The 22272-nt window shown below is 40.2% G+C and overlaps 1 protein-coding gene across 1 annotated transcript; it reads left to right on the top strand.

Moving 5' to 3' along the window:
* The first annotated feature begins 922 nt into the window (after positions 1-922).
* On the top strand, positions 923-16491 carry BTG4 (BTG anti-proliferation factor 4). The gene is made up of 4 exons (XM_027978994.3): positions 923-1623; positions 2244-2381; positions 11584-11782; positions 14951-16491. The coding sequence occupies exons 1-4, from the start codon at positions 1451-1453 to the stop codon at positions 15128-15130; spliced, it is 690 nt and encodes a 229-aa protein (XP_027834795.1). The 5' UTR covers positions 923-1450; the 3' UTR covers positions 15131-16491.
* Positions 16492-22272: the final 5781 nt, after the last annotated feature.

Here is a 22272-nt window from a genome sequence, read left to right as displayed (position 1 = left end):
TAGCTCTCTTCCTAAAGAGGAGGCTCAGGGGAGGCTCAATAGCTGGTATTTGAAGTGTCTTCCTGTGGTGGAGAATTAGATAAAATCTGTACAGTTCCAGAGGGAAAAACTAGGCTTTTCAGATAGAGAATAAAGAGTTGGCTGTAGCTTCTCAAGGAGAGGGACTGCCTGGCATTTGGGGCTTTTTAGAAAAGAAATGGGCTTCCTTATAAGAGAAAACTTCTTTTTCACTGACAAAGAACCTGAATGACCACTTACCATGGGTGTTAAAGACATATTCTGGGTATAATGGTTCTTAAATTTAGTGGGTATAAGAATCACCAGGGGGAACTTTTTAAATATTGATTCCCAGACATGCCTTTAGAGGTATTGATTCAGTGAATCTGGGATAAAGTCCTGGAATCTGCATTTTTAACAAGCAGCTCGGTGGGTCCAAATCAGGTGATCAGTAACCTACCCTTTGAGAACTAATAAGATTAGATATACTTTGAGGTCTTTTCCATTTATTTTACAGTGAAAAATGTGTGGAGTCAACACAATGACTGTTCAAAGAAAGTTGTGTTTAATTTTAGAAAAGATCCAGGACAAAATACTTTAATATGTTGACAGTTTTGCAAGAGAAAATGAGAGACAAAAATACTGGAATGTAAGCTCTTAGGATTTGGAAGGAGAAGGATTGATTCTCATTTATGTCATAAAAGATAGGACTTAAATAGCAAAACAGAAGATAGAAATCCAGTTTGAAAATCTTTAAACAAACACTTTGCGTAACAAATATCCTCTACATATGCCAAGGAGCAATTTGATGGGGACCTGGAAAGAGCTGTCAATTATCCAAAAGGGCAGCACCTGTGTAAGGTGAAAAACCTATCCGGCCTTGGGACCCAGGTTTATATAAACTGCAGCCTGGAACTGACAAGCCAGGTGTGGTGAGAGTGGCTTCCGACTCTGGCCCCCTTTCTGTTGGGCTAAAGATCTTTTGCTGGCAAGTATAATATATATTTGATTAATCTTAACTTTTGAATGTGCCACCTGAGAGCCACAATTTTAGGAATGACTATATCCTGAAATGTTTTTGCTCTTTGTAAATATGTTTTTAAACAGTAATGCTTGGTGTAACTTACTCTCCTGGATCTGGACTTTAAAAGTATTTAATTTGCATAATCATTTGTTTAAGTATATTACAGTATTAAAAATTTTTTTTTCTTTGAGAATCATTAAAGGTTAGTTGAGGAACTGGTTTGCTTGGCTATTTTGTTGATAGTATTGATGTGCTTTTTTTAAGTTCATTAAGGACTAGCAAGTGACTTCTGTTTTAAATTTAAGGTATGTATATAAAATTTCCAAATGGTAATTACATGTTGATAATAAGTTAGACCCTTGTTTCTGTTTAATTTCTTCTTGCTTCCTTTCAATGGTTTCAGACCTCCTCGTAGGCTCTTCTTGAATCATGAGAGATGAAATAGCAACAACGGTCTTCTTTGTGACAAGATTAGTGAAAAAACATGATAAACTGAATAAAGAGCAGATAGAAGACTTTGCAGAAAAGCTGATGACAATCTTGTTTGAAACGTACAGGAGTCACTGGCACTCTGATCACCCTTCTAAAGGGCAAGCCTTCAGGTGAGAGCTAGGATGTGGTAGGCATAGCAAAGGGCAGTAACAAGCCAGCAGCTACCGCCTGCCTTATTTGTTTGAACTTGGGCTTGAAAAAAGGAGAGTAGTAGATGATAGCACAATGTGAAAACTATAGAGCAAACCTCCTGTGTGAAGTGGATTAAGGGATTTCTAACTTGTGTTTACTGTGAAGGATATACAGAGAACCTTTAGTCTTCCCAGGTTGCTCTAGTGGTAAAGAATCCACCTGCCAGTGCAGGAGACAACAAGAGACGAGGGTTTGATCCCTGGGTCAGAAAGATCCCCTGGAGTAGGAAATGTCAGCCCCCTCCAGTATTCTTGCCTGGGAAATCCCACAGACAGAGGAGCACGGTGGCTGCAATCCATGGAGCTGCGAAGAGCTGAACATGACTGAGCACATTTGGTGAACTGATTGTGTGATTTAGTAATGGAATCCATATTGTGTAAAAGTTTGACATTTCACTCGTACTATAAAACCTCTGAGGGGTGGTGAAGGAGCTGAGGGGAGACGGGAGTGAGGTGGCAGCTGTGTGTATTGGAGACCCTTGGCAGCAGCATGATTCTCCAACTGTCACCACGCCATTTCCGTTTTCTTGTTTTTAAAGGTGTATCAGGATAAACAATCATCAGAATAAAGATCCTATTCTAGAAAGGGCTTGTGCTGAAAGTAACGTGGATTTTTCTCACCTGGGACTTCCAAAGGAGATGACCATATGGGTAGATCCCTTTGAAGTGTGCTGCCGGTGAGTAATCTTATTGGAGCCAGTTTGTGTGGTCTGTGACCCTTGGGAACCTTAGGTTATTTAGTCTATGCATCTTTGTGAAAGGTGGTGCTGCAAATCCCTGGATTACCAGTGAGGGCACAAGCCCATTAAGACTAGATGCAAGCTATATCAGACAACACAGACTTCATTTTAGGGTGGATGGAGTGGGAAGCACAAAGATTTTTCCATAGTATTTGAAATTTGACTTTAAACATGGCATCCTGTTGCCAATTGCATAAAGTCCAAGCATTTTAGGCGGTATCAAGGGGAAAGAGGAATTATCATCAGCAAGTCAGTCCATTAGTTGAATCAAAAAAAGTTAGTCTGTCTTTACCTTAGCTAATTCTTAGAAAGCTTTTACAGAATCCTTGACCTCCACCAATTATGACAGTATAGTAGCAGAAGGTCATAATGTCTCTCAATTTGCTTTGCTGACAAGCCATTTCAATTTTCTTTCTTAAACTATAGTTGATTTACAAAATTATATTAGTTTCAGGTATACATCCTAATAATTCAAAAGTTTTTTTTTTTTTACAAATTATACCCCCATTTAAAGTTATTATAAAACATTGGCTATATTCCCTGTGTTGTACAGTATATTCTTATATTTTATACATAGCAGTCTGTACCTATCCCTACCTTGCCCTTTCTCACTTCCCTCTTTTCTGCTGGTAACCAATAGTTTTCTGTATCTGTTTAGTCAGTTTTTTTTTGCTATATACATATATTTTATTTTTTTTAGATTCTACCTATAAATAATAGCATGCAGTATTTGAATTTCTCTGATTTATTTCACTAACCACAATATTCTCTGGGTCTATCCATGTTGCTGCAGATGGCAGAATTTCATTCTTTATGGCTGAGTAGTACTCGAGTGTGAACATACTCATACCACATCTTCTTTATCCATTCATCTATTGACGGGCACTTGTGTTACTTCCATGTCTTGGCTATTGTAAATAGTGCTGCTCAGAATACTGGGGTACATGTATCTTTTCAAATTAATGATTTTATTTTTTCTGGATATATACCCAGGAGTTGAATTGCTGGATCATATGGTAATCCTACTTTTAGTGTGAGGAATCTCCATATTCCATAGTGGCTGCACCAATTTATATTCCCACCAATAGTGTACAAGGGGTCCTTTTTCTCCATGTTCTCACCAACATTTGATATTTGTAGACGTCTTAATGATAGCCATTCTGACAAGTGTGAGGTAATGTCTCATTGTTTTGATATGCATTTCTTTAAATAATACAAAATATCGAGCGTCTCTTTATGTGCCCGTTAGCTATTTGTATGTCTTGTTTGGAAAAATGTCTATTCAGGTCCATTTTTAGGTTGGAAATTAATTTTTTTGATATTAAATTTTGAATTAAAATTTGAAATGAAAATTTTTTGATATTAAGTTGTATGAGCTGTCTATATATTGTGGATAGTTATACCTGGAAATATTTTCTTCCATTCAGTAGGTAATCTTTTTGTTGATGGTTTCCATTGCTGTGCAAAAGCTTGTAAGTTTAATTTGTTTTTGTTTTCTTTGCCTTAGGAGACATCCAGAAAATATTGCTACAATTTATATCAGAGTTCTGGCTATGTTACCTTCTAAGAGTTTTTATGGTTTACAATCTTACATACAGGTTTATGATCCATTTTGAGTTTATTTTTGTAATGGCATGAGAAACTCCTAAGTTCATTCTTTACAAGTAGCTGCTGTATTTTCCCAGCACCACTTATTGAAGAGACTGTCTTTTCCCTGTTGGATATTCATGCCTCCTTGTCATAGATTAATTAACCATAGATGCATGGGTTTATTTCTGGACTCTCTATTCTCTTCCACTGATTTGCATCTCTGTTCATCAATGATCAGTTCATTTCAGTTCAGTAACTCAGTCGTGTCTGACTCTTTGTGACCCCATGAATTGCAGCACGCCAGGCCTCCCTGTCCATCACCAACTCCTGGAGTTCACTCAAACCTCACGTCCACCGAGTCGGTGATGCCATCCAACCATCTTATCCTCTGTCGTTCCCTTCTCCTCCTGCCCCAATCCCTCCCAGCATCAGGGTCTTTTCCAATGAGTTGACTCTTCGCTTGAGGTGGCCAAAGTACTGGAGTTTCAGCCTTAGCATCATTCCTTCCAATGAACACCCAGGACTGGTCTCCTTTAGGATGGACTGGTTGGATTTCCTTGCAGTCCAAGGGACTCCCAAGAGTCTTCTCCAACACCACGGTTCAAAAGCATCAATTCTTCAGCGCTCAGCTTTCCTCACAGTCCAACTCTCACATCCATACATGACCACTGGAAAAACCACAGCCTTGACTAGATGGATCTTTGTTGGCAAAGTAATAACTCTGCTTTTGAATATGCTATCTAGTTTGGTCATAACTTTCCTTCAATGATACTGACCCTGTAATTTTTTCCTGTGATATCTTTGTCTGGTTTTGGTATCAGGGTGATATGGCCTCATAAAATGAGTTTGGAAGTGTTCCTTCCTCTGAAAATTTTTGGAAATAATTTGAGAAGAATAGATGTTCACTCTTCTCTAAATGTTTGTTAGAACTCACTTGTGAAGCTCTCTGGTTCTGGAATTTTGTTTCTTGGGAGTATTTTTTCCATTACTGATTCAATTTCATTACTTGTAATTGATCTGTTCATATTTTCTATTTCCTTCTGGTTCAATATTGGGAGACTGTACATTTCTATGAATTTGTTTCTTCTAGGTTGTCCATTTTATTTGCATACAGATTACTACAGTCATGGCAATCTCTCTTTACAATCTTTGTAATTTGGTATTGTTTTTTAACTAACTTTTTATTATTTTATAGATTTGGGCTGTCTCCTTTTCTCTTGATGAATTTGGCTAAAGGTTTATCAATTTTGTTTATCTTTTCAAGGAGCCAGCTCTTAGTTTCATTTTTTTTAAAAAAAACTGTTTTTGTCTCTGTTTCATTTCTGCTCTGATATTTATAATTTCTTTCCTTCTGCTAACTTTGGGCTTTGTTTTTCTTAAAGTCCCTTTGGGTGGAAGGTTATGTTGCTTGAGATTTTTCTTATTTCCTGAGGTAGACTTGCATCACTATAAATTTCTTGCTTAGGACTACTTTTGGTGCATCACATAGATTTTGGGATCATTGTGTTTTTGTTTTCATTTGTCTAGAGGTATTTTTTAAATTTTCTCTTTGATTTCTTCAGTGATCCATTGGTTGTTTTAGAAGTATATTGTTTAGCCTTCGCCTTATTTGTGTTTTTTTGCAGTTTTCTTATAGCAATTTCTAGTTTCATAGCATTGTGATCAGAAAAGATGCTCAATAGGATTTCAGTCTTCTTAAATGTACTGAGAACTGATTTGTGGCCTAGCATGTGGTCTGTCCCAGAGAATGTTCCACATGCACTTGAACATGTATTCTGTGGCTTTTGGATGGAAGGCCTGTAGATATCTGTTCAGTCCATTTGGTCTATTATGTCAATTAAGGCTAGTGTTTCTTTCTTGATTTTTCTGTCTGTATGATCTGTTCATTGATATAAGTGGGGTGTTAAAGTCTCCTACTATTATTGTGTTACTGTCAATTTCTCCCTTTATCTCTGTTAATATTAGCTTACATATTTAGATGCTCCTATGTTGGGTGCATATATATTTATAATTGTTATAGTTTCTTGGATCGATCCTTGATCATTACATAATGTCCTCCTTTGTCTGTTGTTATAGTCTTTGTTTTAAAGTCTACTTTGTCTTAGAGGCTACTTTTTCTGGTATAAATACTGCCGCCGTGACTTTCTTTTCATTTCTGTTTACGTGGTATACTTCTTTAAGTATACCGCCATCTCCTCTCACTTTCAGTCTGTATGTCTTTGTATCTAAAGTGAGTTTCTTATAGATAGCATGCTGCTGCTGCTGCTGCTAAGTCGCTTCAGTCTTGTCTGACTCTGTGCGACCCCATAAATGGCAGCCCAACAGGCTCCCCCGTCCCTGGGATTCTCCAGGCAGGAACACTGGAGTGGGTTGCCATTTCCTTCTCCAGTGCATGAAAGTGAAAAGTGAAAGTGAAGTCACTCAGTCATGTCCGACTCTTAGCGACCCCATGGACTGCAGCCCACCAGGCTCCTCTGTCCATGAGATTTTCCAGGCAAGAGTACTGGAGTGGGGTGCCATTGCCTTCTCCATAGATAGCATATATATATAGCATATATATGGGTATTATTTTTGTATCTTCACTCTGTCTTTAGAACACTTATTCCTGTTATATACAAAGTAATTATTGATTGGTATGTACTTACAGTCATTTTATCAATTGTTTTGGTGTTTTTGTAATTCATTTTGTTCTTTTGCTCTCTTCCCTTGTTATTTAACTATCTTCAAATTATGTTTGGATGATGTTTAGCTATCTTTCTCTTTTTTTGTGTGTATCGATGATAGATTTTGATTTCTGGTTACCATGAGGTTTATATATAGCAATATGTATTTTATGTGTATTTTTGTTGTTTAGTCTCTAAGTCATGTCTGTTTCTTTGTGGCCCTATGGACTGCTGCATACTAGGCCTCCTTGTTTCCCTCACCATCTCCTGGAATTTGCCCAAGTTCATGTCCAAGTTCAAGTTTGTGAATTGGTGCTGCTATCCAACCATCTCATCCTCTGCCACCCTCTTCTCCTTTTGTTTTCAATTTTTTCCCAGCATCAGAGTCTTTTCCAATGAGTCAACTGTTTGCATCAGGTAGCCAAAGTATTGGAGCTTCAGCTTCATCATCAGTCCTTCCAACGAACAGTCAGGATTGATTTCCTTTAGAATTGACTGGTTTGATCTCCTTGGTGTCCAAGGGATTCTCAAGAGTCTTCTCCAGTACCACAATTCCAAAGCATCAATTCTTTGGTGCTCAGCCTTCCTGTGGTCCAACTCTCACATCCTTACATGACTACTGGAAAAACCATAGATTTGATTATACAGAACTTTGTTGGCAAAGTGATGTCTTTGCTTTTTAATATGCTGTTTAGATTTGTCTTAGCCTTCCTTCCAAGAGGCAAGCGTCTTCTGTTTTCATGGCTACAGTCACCATCTGCAGTGATTTTGGAACCCAAGAAGAGAAAATCCCTCACTGCTCCCACTTTGTCCCCTTCTGTATGCCATGAAGTGATGGGACCAGATGCCATAATCTTTGTTTTTTAATGTTGAGTTTTAAGCCAGCTTTTTCACTCTCCTCTTCACCCTCATCAAGAGCCTCTCTAGATCCTCTTCACTTTCTGCTATTAGGGTGGTATCATCTGCATATCTGAGGTTGTTTGTTTCTCCCAGCAATCTTAAGTCCAGCTTGTAGCTCATCCAGCCCAGCATTTCGCATGATGTACCCTGCATATAATTTAAATAAACAGGGTGACAATATACAGCCTTGTCGTACTCCTTTCCCAATTTTGAACCAGTCAGTTGTTCCGTGTAAGGTTCTAACTGTTGCTTCTTGACCTACAACAGGTTTCTCAGGATACAGGTAAGTTGATCTGGTATTCCCATCTCTTTAAGAATATTCCACAGTTTGTTGTGATCCACGCAAAGACTTTAGCATAGTCAATGAAACAGAAGTAGATGTTTTTCTGGAATTCCATTGCTTTAAAAAAAAAGTGCGTGTGTGTATAAGTGTGATTATTTGAGTTGCTGATCTCTTTAATTTTAGATGCATTTTAACAGTCCTTCACTTTTACCCCTCCTCTCTCGTGCTTACTGTTTTTGACATCATATTTTGCATCTAATTGTTTCATGTGTCCTTTACTTACTTACTGCAGGTCTAGGCAATTTTACTACTTCTGTCTTTTAGCCTTCCTATTAGGTTTGCATGTGGTTCATCTTGCTGCTTTTAGTGTATATTTTCCTTTAACCAATAAGCTTTTTCCTTTTGTAATTTTCATGTTTCTAGTTGTGGTTTTCCTTTTTCACTTAGAGAAGTCCCTTTTAACATTTCTTGCAAAACTGGTTTGGTGGTGCTGAACCCTTTCAGCTTTTGCTTGTCTGTAAAACTTTTGATCTCTTTTTCAAATCTGAGAGTAAACTTTGCCATGTGGTGTATTCTTGGCCATAATGTCTCCATTTCATCACTTTAAATATATTACATGATACTCTTCTGGCCTGCAGTTTCTGCTGAAAAGTCTGCTGATAGCCTTATGGGGATTCCCTTACATGCAACTTATTGCGTTTCCCTTGCTTTTAATATTTTCTGTCTTTTCCATTTTAATAACAATGTATCTTGGTGTGGTCCTCCTTGGGTTGATTCTATTTGAGACTCTCTATGCTTCCTGGACCTGGATGTCTGTTTCATCTCCCAGGTAGGGAAGTTTTCAGCTATTTTGTCTTCAAATATGTTCTCTGACCCTTTTCTTTTCTTCTCTAATGCAAATGTTAGTGTGCTTGGTATTCCAGAGATCTCTAAGTATCCTAATTTCTTTTTCTTTCTTTTTTTGTGTTCAGGTTCAGTGATTTATATTAATCTGTCTTTCAGCTTACTGATCTGTTCCTCTGTATCACCCAACCTACTGTTGAGTCCCTCTAGTGTATTTTCATTTCATTGACTGTATTCTCCTGCTCTGTTTGATTCTTCTGTATATCTTCTAACTCTTAACTTTTCACTGTTTTCCTCTATTCTTCTCCCAAGTTCTTTGTTTATCTTTATGATCTTTACCTTAAACTTTTTATTGGGTAGATTGCCTTCTTCCACTTACCTTCTGGGGTTTTATCCTGTTCTTTCATTTGGAACATGTTCCTTTGTTCCCTCATTTGTGGCCTGTTTTTATTTCTATGTACCTGGTTGGTTGGGAGTATTTCCTGACTTTGGAGCAGTAGCCTTTTGTAGGAGACATCCAGGGCATTCCAGCGGTGCTCTCCCCTCTGGTCACCAGCGCTGTATGCTCTAAGGGGTCCCCCTATGTGGGCCCTTATGCTGTGGTGGGGTGACTACTGTGGGTGGTCTGGTAGGTGTGGCTGGCCCCTGGTCTGGTTGATTGCCAGGCCCTGCCTTGTATGGAGGCTGCCAGCTGGTGGTTTGCAGGGTTGGGTCGAGGCAGTTGTCTGTGGAACCCTGAGGAAGGGGCTCCCGGGACTAGTGCTGGCTCACTGATGGGCAGAGCAGGGTTCTGGGGCTGAGGGGTGGAGGGGGCGGAGGTGCAGGGCTGAGGTTTCTAATTTTAATGTCAGCCTGCTGGTGGGTGGGTTGCTTTCTGATACAACTGGCTGTGGGTTCTGGAGTGTCCCGCAGCTGGTGCTGGCTCATTGGTGAGTAAGGCTGGATCCCGCAGTGGCTGGCTGAGGGGGTTCAAGATGTTCTAGAGCTGGTATTGGCCTGCTGGTGGGTGGGGGATGGTTGAGAGGGTGCTGGGGCTTAGTGTTGGCTCACTGGTGGGCAGAGTTGTGTCTTGGGGTCTCTGGCTGCAGGGCCTGGGGGTCACAAAGCTAGTGTTAGCCCACTGCGGGTGGGATTGTGTCTTGGGGCTGCTGCATGAGGGTCCCAAGGTATGCCAGAAGTGGTGTCCACCTGCTGGTGGGCAGGATTAAGGCCCAAGGGATCCTGGGGCTGGTGTCCACCTGCTGAAGAGTGTAGCCAGATCCTAGGGCTGGTGCTGACCTTCTGTCGGGCAGAACCAGGTCCTGAGTTCTCTTGCTACAAGGGACTCAGAACTGGTGGCAGGAAGTTGATGGGGGTTTAGGAGGTGGGGACGGGATCCCAGGGTGGCCTGGGGCTAGTGCTAGCTCATTTGGTGGGTGGAGCTATGTCTTGAGATTTCTGGGTGCAGGACCCTGGGGGTCCTGGATTTAGCTGCTGTAGGTCTGCTGGTGGATGGGGCAGCACCCTGAGATAGCCAGCTACAGGGTCCAGGGTGTTCCAAAGCTTTCTTTGGTCCATTGGTGGGTTGGGTAGGTATCTGATTGGCTGGCTGACTGAGGGATCCAAGGTGTCTCAGAGCCAGGGTTGACCTGCTGGTAGGTGGGGCCTGGGCCCAGGAGATCCTGGAGCTGGTGTTAGCCTGATGGTGGGTGCTCTGGGTCCTGTCATGGTAGGCTGTGGGCCTGTGGTGGTCCTAGGGCTGGCGTCTGCCCGTTGCTGGGTGAGGCCAGGGCCCAGAGGTCTTGATGTCCACTGGTGTGTGAAGTTGGCCCCCAGATTAGTGCTGGTTCATTGTCAGGTGGGCCCAGGGGCCAGGAGGTCTTGAGGTTGGTTCCAGAACGCTGGTAGGCAGAGCTGGATCCTAGGTCTCTGCAGGGGCCTGGGGGTCCTGGGGCTAGTGCTGGTGCCCTGGCGTGTGGGGGCCAGGTTCTGCACCCTCTGGTGGACAGTGTAGTATTCTGGGGCCGCTGTGGGCTCAGGGGGTCTTAGGGCAGTGTGCCTGACAGTAGATGGGACAGGTGTTTGGCCCAAGGCAACTCAGCACTGGTGCTCATGGGCTAGTGGCAGGTCTGGGTCCTAGTTCTAGTCAGCTAGAGGGAGGATTTCAAAGCGGCCCTCGCCAGCACCAGTGTTCGCATGGTGGAACGAGCTCCTCGGAATGGCTGCTGCCAGTTTCTGTGGCCCCAGGGTGCAGGAGGCTCTCCAAGATCAGCAGGTGGGTCTGACGCAGGTTCCTTTCAAACTGCTGTCTCTGCTCTGGGTCCCAGAGCATGTGAAATTTTGTGTGGGCCTTTGGAGAGTGGTGTCTCTATTTCCGACAGCCATCTGACTCTCCAGAAAGTAAGCCCCCTGGCTTTCAAAGCCAAACATCCTGGGGGCTCGTCTTCCTGGGGTCGGCTCTCTGGTCTGGGGAGCGTGATGTGGGGCTCACCCACTGATTGCTCCTTGGGAGAACCTCTGTCATTATCCCCCTGTGTGTGTGTTGCCCACCTGCAGGTAGGTGTCTGGACTACATTCCACCCCTCTTACCTGTCTCATTGTGGTTCCTTCTTTATCACTTTAATTGTAGAAGATCTTTTCTGCCTGATTTCAGCCTCTCATCAATAACTGCTAAGTTGTAATCTTGGTGTGCTCATGAGAGAAGGTAAGCTCAAGGTCTTGCTACCCTACCATCTTGGCCTAAATCTCATAGTTTGTTGTTGTTGTTGTTTTCAAGTAACTCTTCTTGTAAGTTACTGAGCTGTTTCCAGAAAAGATGGGAAATAAAAACCTGTGCGAATTTGAGTCCCTAATGAATGCTTTATTTTCCTTTCTTTCTTAGGTATGGTGAGAAAAATCATCCATTTACAATTGCTTCTTTCAAAGGCAGATGGGAGGAATGGGAATTATCCCAACAAATCAGTGATGCTGTTAATAGAGCCACGTTAGACTACTCGTCTGGCACTTCCTCTGATGAAGAAAGTTGTAAGAAAGAACCTCAGATAATTCCTAAAGTCAGTAATCCAAAGAGTATTTATCAGGTAAAGTGTTTCCACTTCTCCTCTGTAGTTTTTCCTTTTTAAAATATAATTTTATTTATTTGTGCCGGGTCTTTGTTGCCGTGCAGGTTTTCCTCTAGTGCTGGGAGTGGTGCGCGGGCTTCTCGTTGCGGTGACTCCTCTTGTTCTGGAGCACAGTCTCGAGTGCTCCGGCTTCAGCAGTTGCAGTACATGGGCTAGTAGTTGCGGCTCCCAGGCTCTAGAGCACAGGCTCAGCAGTTGTGGTGCAGGGGCTTAGCTGCCCCCAGGCACATGGGATCTTCTCAGATCAGGAATTAAACGGGTGTCTCCTGCACTGCAGGCAGATTCTTCACCCCTGAGCCACCAGGGAAGCCCACTATTTTCTATTTTAATTCTAAAAAGAATAGGCTCACTGTAAAAGCAAAGAAACAAATAATTGGGAAACATGGAAAAACAATTCATGAAGATTTAAATCACAATAATGATATTCTGGCAAAACTTTTCTATTTTTTTCTTCCTTCTCTCTTTTTATTCCCTCAACTTGGCTGAGTGCTCAGGATATACACCATTTTTTCTAGCTGAATTTCTCCATATAGTATTTGAACATATGTAAATTTTCTTTCGGGCTTCACTCGTGGCTCAGACGGTAAAGGATCTGCCTGCAATGAAGGAGACCTGGCTTCAGTCTCTGGGTTGGGAGGATCCCCTGGAGGAGGGCATGGCAACCCACTCCAGTATTCTTGCCTGGAGAATCCCCATGGACAGAGGAGCCTGGCAGGTTAGTCATAGGTTGCAAAGTGTCAGACATGACTGAGTGACTGAGCACAACACAAATTTCCTTTCACCTAAATTCTTTCAGAATTAGATATTAAAATTAGTAGTTTTTGACATGGAAAATAACATACCACCTGTACAACATTTGGAATATTAAGTGATGATCAAAGATCTGTGACTCTACCACCAGAGCAGTTTTCAAAAAAAAAAAAAAGAAAAATCAACAAAAATTATTTATTTTTTAAGTCACAACCATGATCATAGGAAGATATGCATACCTATATATTGGAAATAGGTTTCATGACGAACTTATCCTTACTAGGCACAATGCCTCAGGTCTTTGATAAATTATATTAATATCAACCACTTAAATTGATGTTACTACCCCCTAATGGTGACAACTTACAGTTGAAAAAACACTGATTTAGGGAGAATCTCTGACACTTTGTAGGTAATTTGTTTTCTTAACCACTTATGTATGGACATGTTAGAGCAATTTAACTATTTAACACTTTAAACCACTTGCTTCCTTTATAGTTTATTTAGCTAACAAATTATTGGCAGACATCTAGGTTGCTTTCACATTGTTGTGGTATTAAAAAAGCTAATTTTTACAGAGATGTCTGAATCTTAAGTTGTTTCTTGATTGGTTCTCAGACATGGAATTATTAGGTCATTGAGCATAGGCATTTTACAAGTTAACACATGGCAAAGTACTTTCTAAAAAGATGTCTTTATTTGTAGTCTCACCAGCTCTATGTGAAAGTGTTTGTTTTATCATTTTCCCTAAGATTGGATATTCTCCTTGAAAAATAGCATTTTATTAATTATGTTGTTCTGTCGCTCAGTCGTGTCTGAGTCTTTGCAACCCCATGGACTGCAGCATGCCAAGCTTCCCTGTCCTTCACTATCTCCCTGAGTTTGGTCTAACTCATGTCTATTGAGTCGGTGATGCCATCCAACCATCTCATCTTCTGTCGTCCCCTTCTCCTGTCTTCAGTCTTTCCTAGCATCAGGGTCTTTTCCAGTGAGCCAGTTCTTTGCATCAGGCAGCCAAAGTATTAGAGCTTTAGCTTCAGCTTCTGTCCTTCCAGTGAATATTCAAGGTTGATTTCCTTTCGGATGGTTGGATCTCCCTACAGTCCAAGGGACTCTCAAGAGTCTTTTCCAGCACCACCGTTTGAAGGCATCAATTCTTTGGCACTCAGTGGTTTTTATTGTCCAGCTCTCACATTCATACATGACTACGTGAAAAAACATAGCTTTGACTGTTATAATATTGATTATATTACTAATTAAACATTAAAACAAAAACCCCATGTACCTAAATGTTGTAGGTACTATCTATCTAATGAATTTTTTCTTCACCCATTTATTTTGAGGTCCTAATGTGTTGTTATAGGCTTTTCAAGGGTTAGGAATATTTTTGGTGCTTCCTAGGTGGCGCTAGTGGTAAAGAACCCAACTGCTAATTAAGGAGACATAAGAAGTTGCTAATGAAGGGGACGTAAGAGACACAGGTTCAATCCCTCTAACCCCTTGTCATATTATTGGCAAATTCCCCCCAGCACTCCCCCCCCAGCTTGTTTAGTTTTCTAAACTATATATACTGTTTGTATTTAGTTCTATATGTGAAAGTGAAAGTCTTTCAGTAGTGTCTGACTCTTTGCAACTCCATAGTCCATGGAATTCTCCAGGCCAGAATACTGGAGTGGGTAGCCTTTCCCTTCTCTAGGGGAATCTTCCCAACCCAGGGATCGAACCCTGGTTTCCCACATTGCCGGCGGATTCTTTACCAGCTAAGCTACAAGGAAGTCCAGAAATACTGGAGTGGGTAGCCTATCCCTTCTCTAGGTGATCTTCCTAAGCCAGGAATTGAACCAGGGTCTCCTGCATTTCAGGCGGATTCTTTACCAATTGAAAGAGGAGGGAAGCCTCTATATGTGTAAAAGCTTTAAATTATGTAGTGAAATATTCGCGCTTAATTCTATTCTGATCCTTAGAAAGGTCATCTTCGTCTAAGGATCAGATCTGCAGTCAGCTATGTTATCTCAGAGCAATGTCCTTCCAAAGTGTGGTCTGCAAAACATCTGTATTGGCCATCTGGGATGTTTAAGATGGGTGTTTCTACACCTCAGCCCCAGAGATTGTAATTAAACGGTTTTGGGTTGAGTGAGGTGGGGGTTGGATAGGGAAGAATACAGAATATATACTAATTTGAGTAAATGTGTTTTTTATTTCATAACCTCCATCAAGTCAATTTTCCAAAGATAATTATCTTGATTTCTGTTCGTTTGTATTTGCTATGCTTTTAAAAGTTTTAATACCTGTGAGTTATGTGTTTATAGTTAATCCTTAAAGCTGACTTATTAGATGATTAGAAAATCCTCATGTTCCTTTTTATTTTTTCCCCAGGTTGAAAACTTGAAACAGCCCTTTCAATCTTGGTTCCAAATTCCCCGAAAAAAGAATATGAGGGATGGCCGGATGGGCCTCCTAGGAAATGCTTATCATGCGTTGCATAAGACCCCTAAAGGTCACAGGGCTGCTGCTGGGCACCGGGTGGACAGGTACCACTGGGTCAACACACACTGATAGTGCAGCAGCTGGGCCCTCATGGGCGAGAGCTCAGTGGAGCCACTTTTATATTCTCTGAAATGAAAATAAGTCTAAGCTGGAGAGGCCCAGGAAACAGAAAAAATTGCATTAGGGACTAGGGTACATGATGGTGAATCCTCTCATGCAGATCGACTATGTTCTTAACTGTACTTTTAATTGTTTAATTTTACATGAAGTTTTATGTAACACTAATGAATGTACCCAATAAGGTAACAGAATGAAGATATTGACCTGTCATAAGTCAATGAATTATCAAAAGTAACAGTTTAAATAAATGTGCTATGTTTTTAATACCTTCCTAGTTGAGTCTGTTGCAAGAAAGTTTTAAAAGTTCTTGTTTTTCATTAGCCATTTAAAAAAAAAGTAGACCTTCATTTAGAGAAGAGTGATCCTCACAATATATGAATAGTATTCTGGTTTACTCTTTATCTGCCATAACTCTTCTGTTTCATAAGGTCAGCAAGAGCGTCTTTGAAAATTCCATTTTAAAATACAAAAATTCCCTTTAAAATATTTGGTTTATTACTAAGCCTCTTAGTAGCCTTAGTTATGACATTTCATGAGTGCTCTCATTATGAAGAATTCAAGTGAAGCAGGAAATACAAATACCAAGGAAATAAAAATCCCTCCCACCATCCAGAAATTACCATTGTTAACATTAAATGATGCCCATCTTTCCAGTCATTCTTAATATACATATAAATGTAAGAATTGATATACAGACGATTTAACAAGAAAACTATATTACATGAACTATTTGTTAGATATTTGGATTTAATTTTAGTTGATCTTAGAAAAACGAAGAAACCTAAAGTGAAACTGAAGCTGTTGAAATATTCGTATGATTGTCTGCCACAAAGTATTTTATTTTTTGAAAGATTTCTATTATGGTTTTAAAGAAAGAAACACCAGAAGGCCAGAAGAGTCTTAAAAACTTTGAAAAAAAAAATACTGTATTGCTTATTTGTTGCTATGAAAGCGGCAGAAATTAGCCATTAAATTAGCCATTGCCCCTTATTTTCCATGTCACTTTAAAAATTGAGGTGTAATTGACATATAACATTATTAGTTTCAGTTGTACAACATGATTTCCTACTTATATACATTGTGAAATGACTACCACAATACCATTGTGACTACCACAACTGTCAGCCTAAGTATTTTTTTTTTTCTCTTGTGATGGGAACTTTTTTTACTCTCGGCAACTTTCATATATGAAACTTTTTAATGTCAAAGTTTAACATTTATGTTCTCTCCTGGAATACTTATTCTCCACAGGAGTTTTTGCTTAGTTGTACATTCCAACTGATTCAATAAATGCTCATCAGTCTTTTCTATATGTGAAATCTCTTTTGATTCGTCTTTGATTAGCTGCATTTTATTCTTAAGCAACTTTTTCACAGATGACTCATAGGTGTTCTGTTTGGGGGGTTATTTATGCCTGAGGTTCTTTATTCTTTTATACTTGAAGGACAACTTGTCTGAGTATTAAAATCTTGGGTCATGGACGTCCTTGATGGTACAGTGTTTAGGAGTCTGCCTGCCGATGCATGGGGCATGGGATTTGATCCCTGGTCCAGGAAGACCCCACATGTTGCAGACCGACTAATCTGTGCGCCGCCATCACTGAGCCTGCGCTCTGGAGCCCGTGTGCTAAGCTACTGAAGCCTGTGTGTCTAGAGCCTGTGCTCTGCAGCAAAAGCCACCACAACGAGAGGCCCATGAAGTGCAAGGACGAATAGCTCTCCCTTGCCACAGGTAAAGAAAGCCCACATGCAGCAATGAAGGCCCAGTGCAACCAAAATATAAATACATAATTAAAAAAAAAAATCTTAGGTTATGTTTTTGTTCCCTTGTAGCTTCATAGCCATCACTCTAATCTAACGATTGTGGCATTATACACTGCCATGGAGAAACCTGAGAGCTGCCTGATTTCTGCAACTCCCCACCACTCACGGAAACATGTGCATTTATTTCTGTAGGTGACTCCCTTTGCCTGAAAGTCTGAAAAATTCTTTCTCTGTTCTGGGAGTCTATGTCTCAGTCATTCATTCTCTATGATTCTTTTCCTGAAGCATTGTGCCTCTTTCTGATCTGTAGATTTTAATTTTTCTAAAGCAATCTTTTGCAATACTATATTTGAAAGCTTTCTCTGTCCATTTCGGGGATACCAACTCTTAATGCTGGATCACTTACTTTGTCATAACTATTATTTGATTTCATATCTTTCTTTTTTAAACCATGATTTTTTAAGCTTTCTTACTACTAATCTGATTCTCGTCCTATCTAGACTTTTTTGTTTCTACCTTATATATTTCATAATGATGTTATTTTGGAGTTCACATAATGATTTTTTCTGTAGGTTTTATTCACATGTAACATTTGTTGGACTGATAAGTGAAAGAAAACGGTGTAAAAGTTACTCTATCTAAAACATAATATAATACGTGGCTGTGACAGAGAATGGGTTTCTAAGAAACTTTACACAAAGAATTTTACTAGCAAAGTGTCTCTTGAAATTTGTGAGGTTGTTTTGAAAGAACTTCTTGTAGTCAACAGAGATGGTAAATCTCTGATTTACCATCACATGTACTGCTGCTCCTGTACCTCTTGCCCATGATAGATGTGCTAATCAACCACAGTGTTCTAGTTTGGTTGCAGAGATTGTCTCACAGTTCTGTGTAACACAGTACCAGAGACAGCCACTGAATGCATTGTTTCAAGTCAGTTTTCAAGAAGAAATCAATCCCATCACTACTTTAGGGCTTGACCCACAATGAGCCATCTGTGAGCTTTCCAGCCCTATAAAATTCTCTAGAGTTTCTCATATGGCCCTGAAGCAAATGTATAGGGGAAAATAAAAGGAACATATATTTTTCTGTGATTAAAAGTAGTCAGTATAGTTCAAGTCCCCTAATAAGTGAATATACCTATTGGTATATCAGTATATAATAACCAGATTGGGTCTTTCTAATCTGCAGTTTGAATTTCTCTGAATATGTACCTGAACAGCATATTAAAAAGCAGAGACATTACTTTGCCAAAAAAGGTCCATCTAGTCAAGGCTATGGTTTTTCCAGTAGTCATGTATGGATGTGAGAGTTGGACTATAAAGAAAGCTGAGCGCTGAAGAATTGATGCTTTTGAACTGTGGTGTTGGAGAAGACTCTTCAGAGTCCCTTGGACTGCAAGGAGATCCAACCAGTTCATCCTAAAGGAAATCAGTCCTGAATATTCATTGGAAGGACTCATGTTGAAGCTGAAACTCCAATACTTTGGCTACCTGATGTGAAGAACTGACTCATTGGAAAAGACCCTGATGCTGGGAAAGATTGAAGGTGGGAGGAGAAGGGGACGACAGAGACGGTTGGATGGCATCATCGACTCAGTAGACATGAGTTTGAGTAAACTCCAGGAGTTGGTGACGGACAGGGAGGCCTGGTGTGGTGCAGTCCATGGGGTCACAAAGAGTAGGACATGACTGAGCAACTGAACCGAACTGAGTATGTACTATATTTTTCTCTTAAAAAATTAAAATTCTTGAGAACTGTAGATTCACTTGCTGTTAAGAAATAGAGCCTGTGTGTCCTTTACCCATTTCCATCAATGATACCATTTTGTGAAACTGTACTATAACATCACAAGCAGATATTGACATTGATGTGGTCAAGATGCAGAACATTCCCATCACCACAACCATCACACCCACCTTCCTCCCACATTCATCCCTTCCTTATCCCCTGGCCGTCACTAGTTTGTTCTTCCTTTCTATAATTTTGTCATCTTAAATATTATAAATGGAATCATACTGTAACATTTTGGAACTGGCTTTTTTTTCACTATGCCTAGTTCTCTGGAAATTCATCCAGGTTGTTGTGTGTAGCAGTACTTCATTCCTCATTATTGCTGAGTCATCTCCATGGTATGGATGTACTATAATTTGTATAACCATTTACCTCTGAAGGATGACAACTGGGTTGTTTCTAGTTTTGAGGATTATGAATAAAGTTTCTATTAACATTTGTGTACATAATGTGTAACATAAGTTTTTTTCTCTTTTATAAGTGTGTCAGAGTGTAATTATCATTTATAGCGTGGCTGTACCACTTTATATTCATGCCAGCAATGCATGAGTGACCAGTTTTTCCATACATCTGTGCCGGTCTGTGGTACTGTCACTATACATATCAAAATGGCTTTAAAAATGTATCTTGTTGTAATTTTAAGGTCCGTCTAGTCAAGGCTATGGTTTTTCCAGTGGTCATGCATGGATATGAGAGTTGGACTGTGAAGAAAGCTGAGCGCCAAAGAATTGATGCTTTTGAACTGTGGTGTTGGAGAAGACTCTTGAGAGTCCCTTGGACTGCAAGGAGATCCAACCACTCCATTCTAAAGATCAGTCCTGGGTGTTCTTTGGAAGGACTGATGCTAAAGCTGAAACTCCAGTACTTTGGCCACCTCATGCGAAGAGTTGACTCATTGGAAAAGACTCTGATGCTGGGAGGGATTGAGGACAGGAGGAGAAGGGGATGAGAGAGGATGAGATGGCTGGATGGCATCACTGACTCAATGGACATGAATTTGAGTGAACTCCCGGAGTTGGTGATAGACAGGGAGGCCTGGCATGCTGCAATTCATGGGGTTGCAAAGAGTCGGATACGACTTAGCGACTGAACTGAACTGAGCTGATGGCTAGCGATGTTGAATAATTTTTTTCATGTGTTTATTTGCATCTGCATCTTCTCTTTGGTGAAATGTCTGTGCATATTTCCTATTTTTAATTGTATTGTTGCTTTTCTATTTTTAATTATTGAGTTTGAGTGTTATTTGTATTTCCTAGATGCTGTGTATTCTAGATATTAACAGTATCTTTAGAATTTTTACATCTATACTATAAAGGATATTGCAGTTTTTCTTTTTTGTGCTGTCTTTGGTTTTGGTATCAGGGTAATATATATATATGTATATATAAATGTAACAGAAATATATAATTACATGTATAGACACTATGTTGTTCAGTTGCTAAGTCATGTTCAACTCTTGTAACCCCATGAACTTCAGCACACTAGGCTTCTCTGTCCTTCCTATTTCCTGGAGTTGGCTCAAATTTATGTCCATCAGGTAGGTGATGACATCCAACCATCTCCTCCTCTCCTGCCCTCTTCTCCTTTTGCCTTCAATCTTTCCCAGCATCAGGATCTTTTCCAATGAGCTGTTTGCATCAGGTGGCCAAAGTATTGGAGCTTCAGCTTCATCATCAGTGCTTCCAATGAATATTCAGGATTGATTTCCTTTAGGATTAACTGGTTTGATCTCCTTGCAGTCCAAGGGACTCTCAAGAGTCTTCTCCAACACCACAGTTCAAAAGCATCAATTCTTTGGCATTCAGCCTTCTTTATGGTCCAACTCTCACATCCATATATGACTACTAGAAATACCATGGCTTTGACTGTATGGACCTTTGATGGCAAAGTGATGTCTTGGCCTTTTAATATGTTGTCTAGGTTTTTCAGAATGATTTCTATTTGTTTAGAAGGCAAACCATTCAATATCACAGTAATCCAAGCCTATGCCCCAACCACTAATGCAGAAGAAACTGAAGTTGAATGGTGCTATGAAGATCTACAAGACCTAGAACTAACACCAAAAAAAGATTTCCTTTTCATCATAGGGCACTGGAATGCAAAAGTAGGAAGTCAAGAGATACCTGGAGTAACAGACAAGTTTGGCCTTGGAGTACAAAATGAAGCAGGGCAAAGGCTAACAGAGTTTTGCCAAGAGAATGTACTGGTCACAGCAAACACCCTCTTCCAACAACACAAGAGAAGACTCTACACAAGGACATCACCAGATGGTCAATACCAAAATCAAATTGATTATATTCTTTGCAGCCAAAGATGGAGAAGGTCTATACAGTCAGCAAAAACAAGACTGGGAGCTGACTGTGGCTCAGATCATGAACTCCTTATTGCAAAATTTAGACTTAAATTGAAGAAAGTAGGGGAAACCATTAGACTATTCAGATATGACCTAAATCAAATCCCTTGTGATTATATAGTGGAGGTGACAAATAGATTCAAGGGATTAGATCTGACAGATTGCCTGAAGAACTATGGATGGAGGTTCATAACACTGTACAGGAGCGGCGTGAACAAAACTATCCTCAAGAAGAAGACATGCAAAAAGGCAAAATGGGCGTCTGAAGAGGCCTTACAAATAGTGAGAAAAGAGAAGTGAAAGGCAAAAGAGAAAAGGAAAGCTATATCCATCTGAATGCAGAGTTCCAGAGTTCCAGAGAAAAGGAAGGAGAGATAAGAAAGCCTTTCTAAGAGATCAAAGAAAGAGGAAAACAATAGAATGGGCAGGACTAGAGATCTCTTCAAGAAAATTAGAGATACCAAGGGAACATTTCATGGGCACAATGAAGGACAGAAACGGTATGGACCTAACAGAAGCAGACGATATTAAGAAGAGGGGGCAAAAATGCACAGAAGAACTATACAAAAAAGATCTTAATGACCCAGATAACCACAATGGAGTGATCACTTACCTAGAGCCAGATACTCTGAAGTGCGAAGTCAAGCAGGCCTTAGCAAGCATCACTATGAACAAAGCTAGTGGAGGTGATGGAACTCCAGCTGAGCTATTTCAAATCCTAAAAGATGATGCTGTGAAAGTGCTGCACTCAATATGCCAGCAAATTTGGAAAACTCAGCAGTGGCCACAGGACTGGAAAAGGTCTGTTTTCATTCCAATTCTAAAGAAGGGCAATGACAAAGAATGTTCGAACTATCATACAACTGCACTCATCTCACACACTAGCAAAGTAATGCTCAAAATTCTCCAAGCTAGGCTTCAAGAGAACGCGCACCAAGAACTCCCGGATGTTCAAGCTGGATTTAGAAAAGGCAGAGGAACCACAGATTAAATTGCCAACATCTGTTGGATCATAGAAAAAGCAAGAAAATTCTAGAAAAATATGTACTTCAGCTTCATTGACTACAATAAAGCCTTTGACTGTGTGGATCACAACAAACTGTGGAAAATTCTTAAATGGGAATACCAGACCACTATACCTGCCTTCTGAGAAATCTGCATGCAGGTCAAGAAGCAACAGT

Source organism: Ovis aries, chromosome 15, assembly GCF_016772045.2.
Source record: "Ovis aries strain OAR_USU_Benz2616 breed Rambouillet chromosome 15, ARS-UI_Ramb_v3.0, whole genome shotgun sequence".
Classification (NCBI taxonomy): Eukaryota; Metazoa; Chordata; class Mammalia; order Artiodactyla; family Bovidae; genus Ovis; species Ovis aries.
This window is presented reverse-complemented; position numbering and strand designations above follow the sequence as displayed.